The sequence below is a fragment of the Bombus vancouverensis genome, chromosome 17 (assembly GCF_051014615.1).
Source record: "Bombus vancouverensis nearcticus chromosome 17, iyBomVanc1_principal, whole genome shotgun sequence".
Classification (NCBI taxonomy): domain Eukaryota; kingdom Metazoa; phylum Arthropoda; class Insecta; order Hymenoptera; family Apidae; genus Bombus; species Bombus vancouverensis.
Window position 1 is genome coordinate 1,952,672 of NC_134927.1, and position 13,961 is coordinate 1,966,632.

Here is a 13,961-nt window from a genome sequence, read left to right on the forward strand (position 1 = left end):
TATTACATATTAAAGGGTAGGGATAATTATTTAGATGTCTATATGAAAGACATCAAAGTTGCTCAATAAGGATTCAATTTATTGTTAAAGAAAATTGATAGAAAAAATTTGACTAGTATTGTTGTAAATATCGTTTGCATTAGCAACAAATTATTGTCTGCGAGACAATATATAGCAAATATTAAGATTATATCTCAATATTATGGTTCTTCTTTTTTGGGTGTGATTTCAAGAAATACGAAAAGCAACAAATAATAAAAAAATAACCATATTAAATAGATTCATTGTAAAAATACTATTTATTAAACAGAATGTGCAAATGGTTAAAGGCTGGAAAAGGATTGTTATAGCAGAAAAGGAGTATATTTATATAACATCCTTGTAATTATTGCACACGTACTTTGTAACTTGTCCCATTATACGTTTACGTAGTATATATATATATATATATATATATATATATATCCATTATTTATTACATAACGTTTTGTATGTTTTATGCGTTAGAAATGTTTATTAGTATTCCAGATTAAGATACAGCACGAATAATTTACAGTTTTCTTTTAATTAATGATTGTTATTTTTTGGATCGTTAAGAAGAAAATTTTTAAAATTTCAATACAGAATTCTAGGTAATTGTTTCAATTTTTGTACCTTTCAGTATAAAATTGTCATATTAAAAATATTAGTTTTCCTAAGAATCAATAATAAAATTTGTCATAGAACTTACTCATTCAGTTCTTATGTTTCTTTTGCTATAATGCTCGGATAAACATAAATTGTACTATCGTTCGAAGTCGGATTATTGTTGTCACGTAACATGAATAAAATTTTATACTTATTATACTTATTATATAAATTGTTTTCTCTCCGTCGCATGTACCAATCGTAAAAAGCAATACCACATTTTTTATTTTAATACAAGCACGTTTTCATAGTCTCGTGCTACGAAGAACGAATCAAATATATTTATTATTCTCTATAGTATTTCCGAATCGTTTCCAATCTTATCTGCATGAATTTCGTTGTCAAACTTTTTTTTTCGTAAGAATGTATATTTTAAGGAACAAATATCATAGTTAAGATGAATAACGGAAAGAATAGCGTGATCGATACTAAATGATGCCTACAATTGGCTGTGTTTATATTCACCCAAGGTGGGGGTAGCGATGGTGATATCAATGGCTTTTCTGTTCTGTGGCCTTCCTGAAGTGTGCTACCGCCCATGATTTGTGTAGTACTGAAATCGTCGTCGTTTCCAGAGGAATCGAAACTGCCCATATGAATTCTTCTGCCGTTGCTGTTGCTGTTCTTCTTTCTCCCTTTTAGTATAGGTTTCTTTCTCGATGGTTTCTGATCGGTGATTTTCACAAAAGGACTGGGAGTTGTTTTCGCAACAAGATGTAGTTCTAGACCAAAAGAACAATTAATTACATATATGACGGTTAGATCTGTTGTATAAATGTGTGTGTCTACAGCATTTACATATTACATATATATTCGTTAACTGCATTTAACGCGTTCACGCCGGCGTGTACCACCGATGGCTCATATTTGAATGTTCCATCGGACGGTGCATACCAACAAAAATGTAGTTCGTTTAGTAATTAGAAAAAATTGCCATATAGTTGAAAATTTAAATAATGGAAATTTAACGTATATTAATTGAAAGAAAGTAGGATTTATTTTATTTCATCTTAATATTACCCACTTCCCATGACGAGAAATACAAATAGCAGTGCCGGCGTGAACGTGTTAACTTAATATGGTTTCAAAGGTATAATTTTACTTTATGGCATACTTCCATAAATAGGTATCTATAGTGTTTGATTTCCGCAGTCGAAATTTACGACCTAATCTTTTTGCGCGTAAAAATAAAAAAAAAACTCGCGGGTCAGAAATCACTTTAGGCTGGATGAGTTGCTACACGCTTCTGGGCGCTTGAATAGTAATAGTCCGGGACATAGTGACTTTGTAGCGTGTAAAAGAACTAGCTGCTTGAAAATTATTTAACTTTGTGATAACAGTCAAAAAATATATAAATTTTTGGTAATTTCAGTGGAGCTTCGTCATCCGATGTAGGTACGGGTCGGATGCCATACTTTCGTTTACTTCATTTTCATCATCAATGCAACAAAGTTAGACGGTTCCCAAGCGGTGAGTTATTATAGTACACGAAGAAGAGCTGTTTTCTCTTGGATTACAAGTCATAGTTCGATAGGTCAGTGAATCGGAGATCAGTGGACACGGAATTTTCTGCTCGGCCTCAGCCGCTCACTCGTTTTGCTGACTTTCGGGGCAGCTTAGTGGCCGAGTGTTGGTGCATTGAGCAAATGTTTTGTCAAATAAAACGTACAGGGTTTCTCATATTTGTCAACAACAGAAGTGGCTGCAGTGGTAGAGTAGTTTTCCATAGTTATCACGAACGATCTGATGAAATAATTTGTTTATTGATAAAAAGACGACTTATATGCATTATATCCGTTATACATCAAACGAATGGATTTTATCTCTTTTACAATTAAAATTTTTTGAAATATTAAGGTGATCTGAAATACCACCCCACATTCTCTTTCCATTCCTATTACCTACAATTTAGTAATAATCGAATCGATAAGACGTGTTGGTTACCATAAGGCTACCTCTCAACGACCTTGAATCTTAAAACGACACCATTATGCGTATAAAATACAATAAGTATTAAAATATAATAAGATTGTCTTAAATGAACGTCAAATCGATTAAAAATGCTTGTTATCGAATCATTCCAACACAAGTCAGTTTTTTTTTCAACGACTGTCAGTATATCAATCATTTTTTAAAATAAGCGCGAGGGTGGAAAGGGGAATGGGTCCCAGATATAAAATTTTAGTTTCGGGTATTTATTAGTTTCTGAGATATCAATAAAAAGCTTTCGGTATTGTACATTGAATTTTGTCTACACAGACGAGTATACGGGGTGGTTGGTAACTGGTGGTACAAGCGGAAAGGGGGTGATCCTACGCGAAAAAAGAAGTCGAAAATGTAGAATAAAAATTCTCTTTAATTTTTTTTTTTAATTTTTCCATCGAGACAACGATCTACAGTGAGATCCGTTATAACGAGACGTGGTAAAGTGCACGCGTACCGAGCGAAAATTCAAAGTCAATTTTCTCGAAAACAAAGCCTGAAACGAAATATTGTTATTCTATATTTTCGACTTCTTTTTTCGCGTAGAATCATCCCCTTTCCGCTTGTACCACCAGTTACCAACCACTCTGTATATCCGTTATAACCTGACTTCCGCCACATAGATCTGTCCCATTAATTTCCTTTATTCTCTATTTTATTGGAATAGTTTCATAAATAATGGTAAGATTAGTACTTTTTAGGAATCGTTTTATTAATGCAACAAATGTTCTCAAAACAGAAAATTCTCAACGTCTGCATGCGGAGAAATTGAGTTTGAAAATTTATCAAGTGTACTCGAATTTAGCTAATTATTAACTAGGTACGAACAAACAATCAGTAAGAGATTAGTGTAAATGCGACAACACGTGAAAAATATGGAATAAAATTGCTTCGCTTTATGTTCAAAAAAGTAGAGTACGAACATGTTTAGCAAAAAATTGGCCTTGTACACGCCTATGACAAAGTTTTCTCAGAAACGAAGCGTCTTGTGAACAAAATTTATTCTACGTTTTTTACTTAATTTCACACGTAGAACAACCTGCTATTGATTATTTACGTTTATCCAGTGCGGAAATAATCGTATTCAAGCATACTTGAATTTCAAATTCGATTTTGTCGAAAATGTATCATTTGTACGGACATATATCGCTCTATATTTTCGATTTATTTTTTCATTTAGATTCTCCTCTTCTCGGCTTGTACCACCAGTTTAGCTACACTCTGTATAACGGCGTATCTGGGGTATCTACGTGTGACGATAAATACTATTTTCCCTGCATTTGACTGTATCCACGTTACAAATAAAATGAGTTGGAAAACTAATGAAATTTTAACACGTTTTTCCAAGAGAATGGTTGAGTTTCGACGCATGCTTCCTTTGAGACTTTTTATCTGCACGGTCAGTGGAGAAATTTCGCCTGGAATTTCGAGGCCAAAGCCAATTTTGCGGTGACCTTTTTTTCATAGATCTCTACTGCTCCAGAGACGTAGAATAACACTATGGTAATCGTGACAAATCATTTTTTAACATAGTGTATAATTTTGACTATATATTATAAATACAAATGGTTAATAATCTTGTATATATTCGATGACACTAATATTTGATGATTACGGCACGGATGATTACGTTTGAAAGGTATTGTAATTCATATTACCATAAATGTAATTCATATTACCATATTGCATAATCAAACATTATGTAAGATCCGCATTTTTGCATAATAAGGGCCAGGCGTGAGATTAATATCTCGTATGATCACGTTTTCTTTGTACTAGAGTGAAGATGTATTTTCTCAAATATTAATATACATATGACCGTCTATCATCGTAGATAGTCTATCATCAATGAAATACAGAATCATTCACGTAACTCGAAACTCGAACGCGCGAGAACTTGGAAAGTGACAACTTTAGTTACATATACGTTTGCTACCACAATCATACATCTACATTCTTCATCTATGAGCTGTTGATAGGACCAGAGTTTGTACAGATTATAAACGAGAACACGGACAGAAAAGTAATTTGTAGAATGTTAATTTCCGTTTTCTTCTTTTTTTTGCAACTTTGTTAGGTATTTTTCATTCTTAACGATTTGAATATCTTCTTTTGTGTTACAATTTAAAATTTGTTAACGATCACCTTTTACAGATTATTGGATGCAGGAATGAGAAACAAGGAAGTAAGTGAGATACAGCAAGAAGCCGTATGAAATTCATATGTAGACAACTTTGTTGTTGAATTTGCAATCCAGGAAGCTGATACGAAAGCACACACCGATTACAACGGGGCCAGGTAAACGAGCAAAAGGGATAACGAGCTCTCCGCGGCAGCTGATCGTTACTTGGTCGCAGCTAATATTCAAAAAACGCTACAAGGAGCTTCGACGATTGCATCAACTACTAGTCCATTAACCTACTCCTGCCCCTAACAGGCAAGTCCCCTGCCTATATTAAACACACATAGAGAAAGTCCGCAACATTAGCACCCAACCTAACGATATTCTGGTCAGTTTCGACAGACAGTCTCTCTTTGTTCGGGATTTTGGGTGATCCTCAGTTTACGACACAAACAATACTTCTGCTCTTTTGGAAAGTTGGAAATTCTCACCTCGCAAGGTGTAAGATTTACAATGCGGACCCCGTCAAGAGGTTAAATGACACCCTAAGTGCTCCTCAATCCTTAATATTATAAACCTCAACACCCAATGAGAACGCGACACTAGACCAGGACGTTGCGTTACGCGCCCTCCAGCATGTACGCACAAGATGCACCACATGAGAGACACCCACGACAGTTCGACAGTTACAGGATTGGATAGAATAAATTCTCACTTCACAGGAAACATTGACAAAAACACACCCCGTGACAGATAGACGGACAGTTAGAATGTAAGCTGGACAGTCATCGCGCGCACTCGCCTAAGTTTAACTCCATTACGTACAGTTCATACTCTTCTGTGTATACTAAATAGTTCAACTAAACTACTAAACACAACCTTAATAGACATCTTTAATCTACTTTCAGCTTCGGCGTTAATAGCGTTCAAGGCTCGCGACGTCAATCGACCAGTTGCAGCCTGACTGATTGCTACCTAGTTGATAATTCACAACGCTGTTCCTCGACTTGCCATTCTCCAATACCATCGTCATCACCAAGGACCATATTTCGAACAACCTGCTCTCCCCCTCATACAGCACTGTCCCGCTTCTACCTATTTTCTCTCCCGAGGAGAATATCTCGAGGAATGAATTTTCAAGGAAGATCCCCTCGAATCATCCAACCGGTCCAGATATGTAGATGATAACTTTGTGACTTGGCCCCATGAAAGTCTGGTGAATTTTCACGACTTCCTTAACTTGCACCATCCAAATGTCAAGTTTATTATGGGAATAGAAGTTAAGCTCCACCTACGATCTTTCCTGGATGTACTTTTGGCCAAGGAACCAGGCAATCCTCTCGGTCACCGAGTTTGCAGGAAACTCACCGATACTGACAAGTACCTTTCATGCATCATCCCGCTACCAACCAACCCAGAAGGACTCGGTTATTTTCTTATTTGTCAACCGCATGATTAATATTTGCAAACAGGGTCTTTTGGAATCAGAACTAGACCATATGAGAACCGCGATAACCTCTAATGACTTCAACCTTACTAGAAATAACTATTTCAGCAATATCATCAATAGTCCAACAATACCAATTGTAGCGGTACAGATTGTAAAACAACCTTATAACAGTAAAGTAAGAAATATAGAAACCTCATTTTTCCTACTTTGATATCTCATCGATAGTTGCGTTATCGTTGATCCAGATCATAGGTTACACTGGAAGCTATTTCGAGCGAAGATATCTCGTATCCACTTAAAAGGACAAATTTGCGCTTACTAGCGTGTGACCAGCGTTGCCATTTCCCAAGATCTCGTGCACGCGCAGGTGCCGAGTTAAGTGGATGATTCTGTATAATTCGTCCATGATTTGCAATAATGCAATTACAATGGAATATCGAAGTATTACTGTCTTCTTACTGTACTCTGTAAATTCTGAGATTCTATTTCCTTCTTCGTAAACTCGCCGTGAGTTCTAAGATCTTCCATTTTTTTTTAATGATCCAAGATCGTGTCTAAATATGTTCAATTTACTTTTGCCTGCAAAAGTTTCACTGTATTTATAAATATTTATAAATATGTCGGATTTGTCGGGTTGGCGCTAGTTTTAGGGGCGCGTTGCGTATCTTCAGTAGGACAAGCCATCGTAGTTATTCATTGAGGTTTATATTTACAATTATGTGTATAAGTGTTGATTTAACAGGGTTTAACAATTTAACGTGTTTATTAGACACTCTTAAAGTAAAGACAATGTTTTTAAATTCAAACGAATCCACGGTCAACGGGATAACTCTTTGTACAATTGAATATGTTTTGAAACTCAAAGTGACGTTAGCTGTGACGCACGGTATCTTTCAAACTGACTGACCTGACGTTACGAGTAAACTCTCCAATGAGATCATAAGAATAAAAGACTGACATGATTACATTTGTCAATTGCGTATTGACCGGGGTTATCGACAAAATTTCAGGCGCCGTTACTAGGCAGACCCGCGTAGAGCGGTGATCAGTTGTGTCACCTCTACCCCAAGCCCACTGTCACAAATCTTGGGTAAATATAATCAGATCGTATCACAACACGACTTCTAAATTCTACCATTTAAGCACAACTACAATAAATAAACCAGATCAAAGTATTGGGATCATTCCAAAATTCCAAAAGAAAGGCACGATGTGCCTACATCTCCGACAAATATAATATTTCGGAAATCCTTCAATCTCCTCTTAATATTTTCTCTGAGCTGTTTGATCGTCATATTTTTGACTTCGCAAAGAATTACATACAATACTTGCGAATGTAATATTTTTCAAATGGTTTGTAGTGTTTTCGAATTGTTCTTAATTAAACAAAACTACAATTATGTTCGTTGATTTTGTATCGTTGTTCATTTCACGCTTTATTTTACAACGTCTTTTATGACATGTCTCTATTAATGCTTCTTTATATTTCTGCCTTTCTATAATATGCGATATTTTAGACGAATCTTGATCTTTTGCTATTAAATGTGTAAATATATCGAAGAAACTATATTTTCTACACTTGTTACAAATACTTACACTTATTGACTACTTTGAGTAGCACTGGAAGTGTTAATTTATGCGATATATATTATTGGCCAACAATACTCGTTACGACGAATTGAATATTAAAGATGCTATTCAGTTAATGAATGGTATAGAGTCATTGTTGATCCCATCAAGACGATAATACGTAACGATCCTGCAATACGTTGTGCGTCAAGCCAACGACCAGCGGCTGATTATTTGGATGGAACAGAGCTGCTAGAAAGCGAAGATGGCAGTGAGTTGATCGAATTTGAAGATAATTACGGGTTGATGACATGCGGGCCGTACACGATAAGAGTTCCTCCGAGGCATGTCTCAGGCATGAACCTCATGACATGAATGAGGCAGAACCTCAGTATCCGTTCTACTTCGAAGTGAAATGACGTTATGAGACGAGGTCTCGTGCGAATCCTATTTATAACGAGTAGTACGGACAGCTTCGAAGCAACGAAATGTCATCGCTGTGCGAAAGAAGTTGCAATTGTTTAGATACAGCGATAGGTATGTGTATTAAAAAGCAAAAACATCACGTAAAACAGGGAAACGGTCTAAAGAATCGGCTGATTGTCAAAAATATAGATTTAGAATTTGGTCTTTATGTCTTCAAATATAGGAAATTTCTAATATACCGAAATGTCGCTGAAAAGCAAGTTTCTTTCGCAACTCATTCCTATTTGCACGCGTTTTTATCGTGGTACGAATTCCATATGTTTACGTGACTATGTAGGTGTGATATATTTTATCTGGCCTTTTTTAATCTCCCATCTTTGACAGGATATGGTGACAGTGCTTGGTTTATATCATCAGTCTTCATCGTCATACCCGGAGCAAATATTATCCCTGTCCCCGTGATTTGATCCCGGCCAGTTGAGCGAGTCGCACATTTGAATAATAATAAAACAAAACGAAGTGAAAAGGTTTCAACAACTAATAAACAAGTCGGAGAGATGGAAGGTAGGGTAACGATATAGTGAGGGTTTTGCGGCGTAATGATGCACAATAAAGAGTACAACTCAACCATTTTTATGATCTTGAAGCACATTATTATGGACAAGATCCTGAACAATTTTCCCTATTCTATGTTTAGTATTGTGTGTATTATATAACAATTCGTTTTAAACAGGCCTTCGTTTTTCAATGAAAGCAGCTATATATATGTCGGAGATGAAAGGAAAACCGGAGCCTTCCCTTTGCAATTTTGAGGAAGCCTTCTAATGCTTTAGCCTAGATTTTATCATAACTGTAATTAAGCAATTGTCATTTGTAATTGTTTGATATTTGTTAAAGCGAAAGTGGGTTCGAGGTGACAACTGGTCGCCGAACGTAGCCACGGTCACGGGATAAACGTTTTACCTGACCAAGGTGTGGATCGGCTGTATTGTTCTCCCTAGAAATCACATAGAATTGTACTTTAGAGATGTCGATATAATGGGACACACGTTGTATTAGGAATCAATCTCCAGACAGAAACTGCCTAGTAACGGCGTTTGGATCTTTCTCGATGCTTCCAAAGAGTATAGAACAAACTTTTGACAGAAATTGCCTAGGAACAACGATTGGAACCTTCTCGATGTCTCCAGCGAGCATATAACAAACAAATGCAGTCGTATAGCGAAAAAGATTTTCATCAGATATTCATTCGTGTAATCGCCTTGGAAAATGATACATCGAGCAATTTACCGAGTGTCTCGGCAATCGCATTTTTGTGTTTAAAATTATTCTACGCATAGTAAAAAATTATCCCGTTGACCGTGGATTCGTTTGAACCCCGGAAACATTGTTAATAGCGTTAATTAAATTCATTATTCGTAAAACCTATCAATCGTTAATCTCATTATTCGTTAAATTTATTATTCGTAAGACATATTATTCATTCCTCTTATTGTTCGTTAAACTTATTATTCTTTAATCTAATTATTAGTTAAACTTATCGTTTGTTAGTCTTATCATTTATTAAACTCATTATTCATAATATTTTGTAAAATCTTGTTTATTCGCGTAAATATATTCTCTGTTTCGTGGAACAATGGCTAATTCAAACGAAGAATCATTACGCGCCTTAAATCCTAATGATAACCCGACATATATTACATTTTTACCAGGTGAAGATCAGCACAAAGTCCAACATTTCAAATATCAGTTGATTCGTTAAAAATTATTTACTATTGCTACTTATTTGTGTACATGTACTATATATCATACGACATGATATGATATGATGTGATGTATGTGATATGTTGTATTCTGTCCATTTTCTGAGTCAGCATACCGTATGTTCTGCCATGTCAAGCCACCGCGTAGCCAGAGTCACATTTACAATCGTTGTTCAAAGACGAACAACCTCGAACCGAAAATACCTGCTGCAACCTCTGGACAAGACGGAGCCCAAACCAGCCCCTCAATCTCTCCTAGTTTTTCCTACCCCAAGGAGTTGCACAAAAACTCCTTCACACATTCATTAAGCATCTCTCTACGTGACAAGTCAACTTTCTTTTTTCAAAGACTCTCCGTCAGCCATACTGATATACGCTAATATATATACAATAAATAATATGTATGTCGGAGATGAAAGGACATCGGGGCTTCCCTTTTGGAATGTTGGGAAAAACCCCAATACCCTAGTCCAGACTTTTACTATAGCTACGCTTAAGTAATAAAACTAAGAAATAGTTTTAATGTTCTAATCCGATTTTATGACGATGGGCTTAGGCTCGAAGTGACATAACGGGTCACTGAACGTAGCCACGGTCACGAGAGGGAGGTGTACCTGACAGAGGTATGGAATAATTATATAGCTCTCCCTAAAAACAAAGGTTGACCCGAGAGGTGGGGGGAAGAATATATAAGGACAGTTCCACTTGAACTGCAGGTCAATTCATTCAGATAAGCTTTACTTGTACGTTGAGTGATAGGTGTATCACATCGCATTCGTCATACCGTTGCCCGTGGATTCGTTATCGAACCTGAATTCGTTGTCATCAACATCTCGACCATCCGATTGCTGCTATTACTTGTAGCCTCCTGTAATAACCGCATTTGTACCAATAAATATCAGCTATAACCGCGATGGTAAATTCGAGTGAAGGTTCATCAAACGCCCAAAATTCCAACCTTAACCCGACATGTATATTTATATATAATATATATGTCGAGTTATCATTGGGGTTAGGGACGTTTAACGAATCTTCATTTGGATTAGCCATTGTTCTTATACAAAATAGATGATATTTAATGGTACAAATATGATTATTACAGAATTTGACAAGTAACCGTGGCGATTAGCTACTCGAGATGCTAATGACAATAATCTTAGATTCAATAACGAATACCCGGTCAACGGGATAGCAAATGCGCTTTCTTCCAAAGTCTAAGTCGAACTGAACTTACTTGTCCATAGTCCAAGTGGAACTGAACATACTTGTCCACAGTCCAAGTGGAACTGCTTCTACTTGTCTACAGTCCAAGTGGGATTCCTCTCATGTACTTCTCTATGCACCTCTCTGTACCCCTTGGGTCAACTCTATTTTTAAGGAGAGCTATACAACTCCGCCATACCTCTGTTAGGTACAAACGTCCATTCCCTGATCGTGGCTACGTTTAGCGACTGGATGTGTCACTTCGAGCCCAAGCCTACTGTTATAAATCTCCGGCAAACTTAATCGGATTAAATCATAAATAACTACTTCTAAGTTTTATTATTTAAGTCTAGCTATAATAAAAAGTCTAGACTAAAGTATTGGGGATTTTCCCAAAAATTCCAAAGGAAAGGCCCTGATGTTCTTTCATCTGCGACATATATATTAGTACTAAAGCTATCGAATATGCAGATAAAGCAACTGATATGCACCAATCTAACCCAACATGTAATTTCTATAATTTTTCTACTTGATATTAAAAATGATTATTGACAATGAGACAAGTTTAGATTTGGTTATATACAGCAAGGAGCAGAATAGAATCAATGTAGAGCATTTGTTGAAAATGATAACTTATTTATACGATACTATATGAGCAGTAGATGATTGGAAACGTTCTAATACGTAGTCAGACAGATCTACAGTTAATAGAATTTTGTTGAGATAAACGTCAGCGATTTTGTATCAGCAAACATAGATCTTTACAGAAGCGACGTGTAAAAGAAACTAAAATTTGGTGGCGGATCCGTTATGCTGCAGCCCACAGCCCTCGAGATGTTCCACAGAATATAGCGTAGGATCATTGAGACGTATTAGTGACAGAATAAGTCAATACACGTATAAAGGAAATTTTAAATATGAAATGACAAGAAAGGGCACAGAATATAAAAATTGACAAAAGGAATATCGCTTTCTATCTCATCCGCTGACGATGCTTGGGGAGGCACAAAGTCTGCCCCTGGCAACCTCATCGGCCCATCAGACCAACAGTTGGCAATAAACCAGTATCGCCACGAATCCAACACCAAACCACCAAGATGGGGGACTTTACTTTCGGGGCTGATCACGGCCACCGTGGTATCAAAGAAAATCATTGGCAAGACTGTCGTAACAGACAGATGATACTGTCACCGTCACTATCAGTCGGTACAACTTGGATAAGTCACCACTCTAGGATCAAACACCATAAATCACGAGAATTAGAAAGGAAAGAGGCGAAAAATAAAGGTATCCAATCTCTCAAGAAGTAAGCACAAATTTGGTTGACAGAATACCAAGACAAATTACAGCCGTTTTAAGTGCAAGGTCATGTACAAAATATTGTAATCGTTTAAAACTTTTATTTCTATTTCTTTTTCGTACGCTCCAAAATGCAATCAAAAGTGTATCTATATACCTAGTTAACTAAATGGAACATAATAAAATTTTTATATGTTTATTAACGAAAAGCAGATGTAAATTAATATACGTGTTCTTTTCATTCCTTATCGTGATTTATAAATAAATTATCATTTTCTACAAAGAGCACTGTATCGGTTGAATTTTGCTCTTTGCTGAAAATATACAGCTGCCTACGCTAGAATGTACTGTAATTCTAACTTTGATTCAACTAAAGTTGTTTGCGAATATCTCGAAAGTTAACGAGTGATGGTTATATGTATGTACAGAAAAAAGATACTCACAATGTTGACTTCCACAATACATTTGAATCCATTTGCCATCGAAATCGGTGACATGTATCGTACTCGGTATAGTTATCAATAGCCGCTTTGTGCGACGATTAACAATTGTTGCTTAGTAATTTTAAAAACGAGAAGGATTTTAATTTTTCGAGGCGAAAGGTAAAGATTTCCTAATTAGAAAAAGTTCTAGATATGGAAACAAAAGAAAATTTTAAATAACGGAAAGTAAATTTCAAGATTAAACAAATTCTTCATTTCATGGACAGAATAACAAATCCGTAAATAATTAAGTAAAAAAAGAGTAAAGTTAAGTGAAAACTTTGATGATGTTGTAAATACTGTCAAGATGACCTTCACATAATGTTTTTATCATCGTTAGATATACACTTTGAAACCATTAAAAACCTTCTTAGTCACTCTTTCTTGCCTTAATCGTAGCGAAAATTAAAAAAAAAAAATGAAACTAATTTGGATGGCCGATTTAAAATTAACATCCTGTACGTACATGTAGATATATGTACTTAGAAAAGAGTTTTTAACATTCGATAGAAACAAAAGATCTTGTGTCATCCATAGGGTTGACCCATAATAACAAATACACAAATCGCTTAAAAAACATAAACTGTATTCTCTTTTTATACGAAACTGTACAGCTACACTTTTTTTACACGAAACTTGTGTCCTTTTCTTTGATAGACCGATTCTTCGAAACATTCTGTCCAACAAAGCATAAAGTGCAATGTGCGATTGTCTACTTCATATAGAAATCTGAGACATCTCACTTTTAAATTTAAAATATCTGTCGAACTGTAGATTTTCTCGATATTGTACCTTAATACATACTTTTTGAAAACAAACTTGACCTTCATATGTCTTCTATGAACCTTTCTACAAAGAAACAAATCGCGTCAAATTATGTCCCTCTCGAAACCATCTAGCTTTTATTTGAAACATTTTTCGTTAAAATCGTTACTTTAAGACTTTAAGACTTAAAAACTTTATCATTGAATGAATCA

The 13,961-nt window shown here is 35.7% G+C and overlaps 1 protein-coding gene across 1 annotated transcript in view; it reads right to left on the reverse strand.

Moving 5' to 3' along the window:
• Positions 1-909: 909 nt before the first annotated feature.
• DIP-lambda (Dpr-interacting protein lambda) overlaps positions 910-13,961 on the reverse strand; it is a 385,266-nt gene continuing 372,214 nt past the window's right edge. The window contains exon 10 of the mRNA XM_033343551.2: positions 910-1,409. Coding sequence (XP_033199442.2) covers positions 1,060-1,409 — 350 coding nt within the window. The 3' untranslated portion in view covers positions 910-1,059. The remainder of the gene's footprint in view (positions 1,410-13,961) is intronic.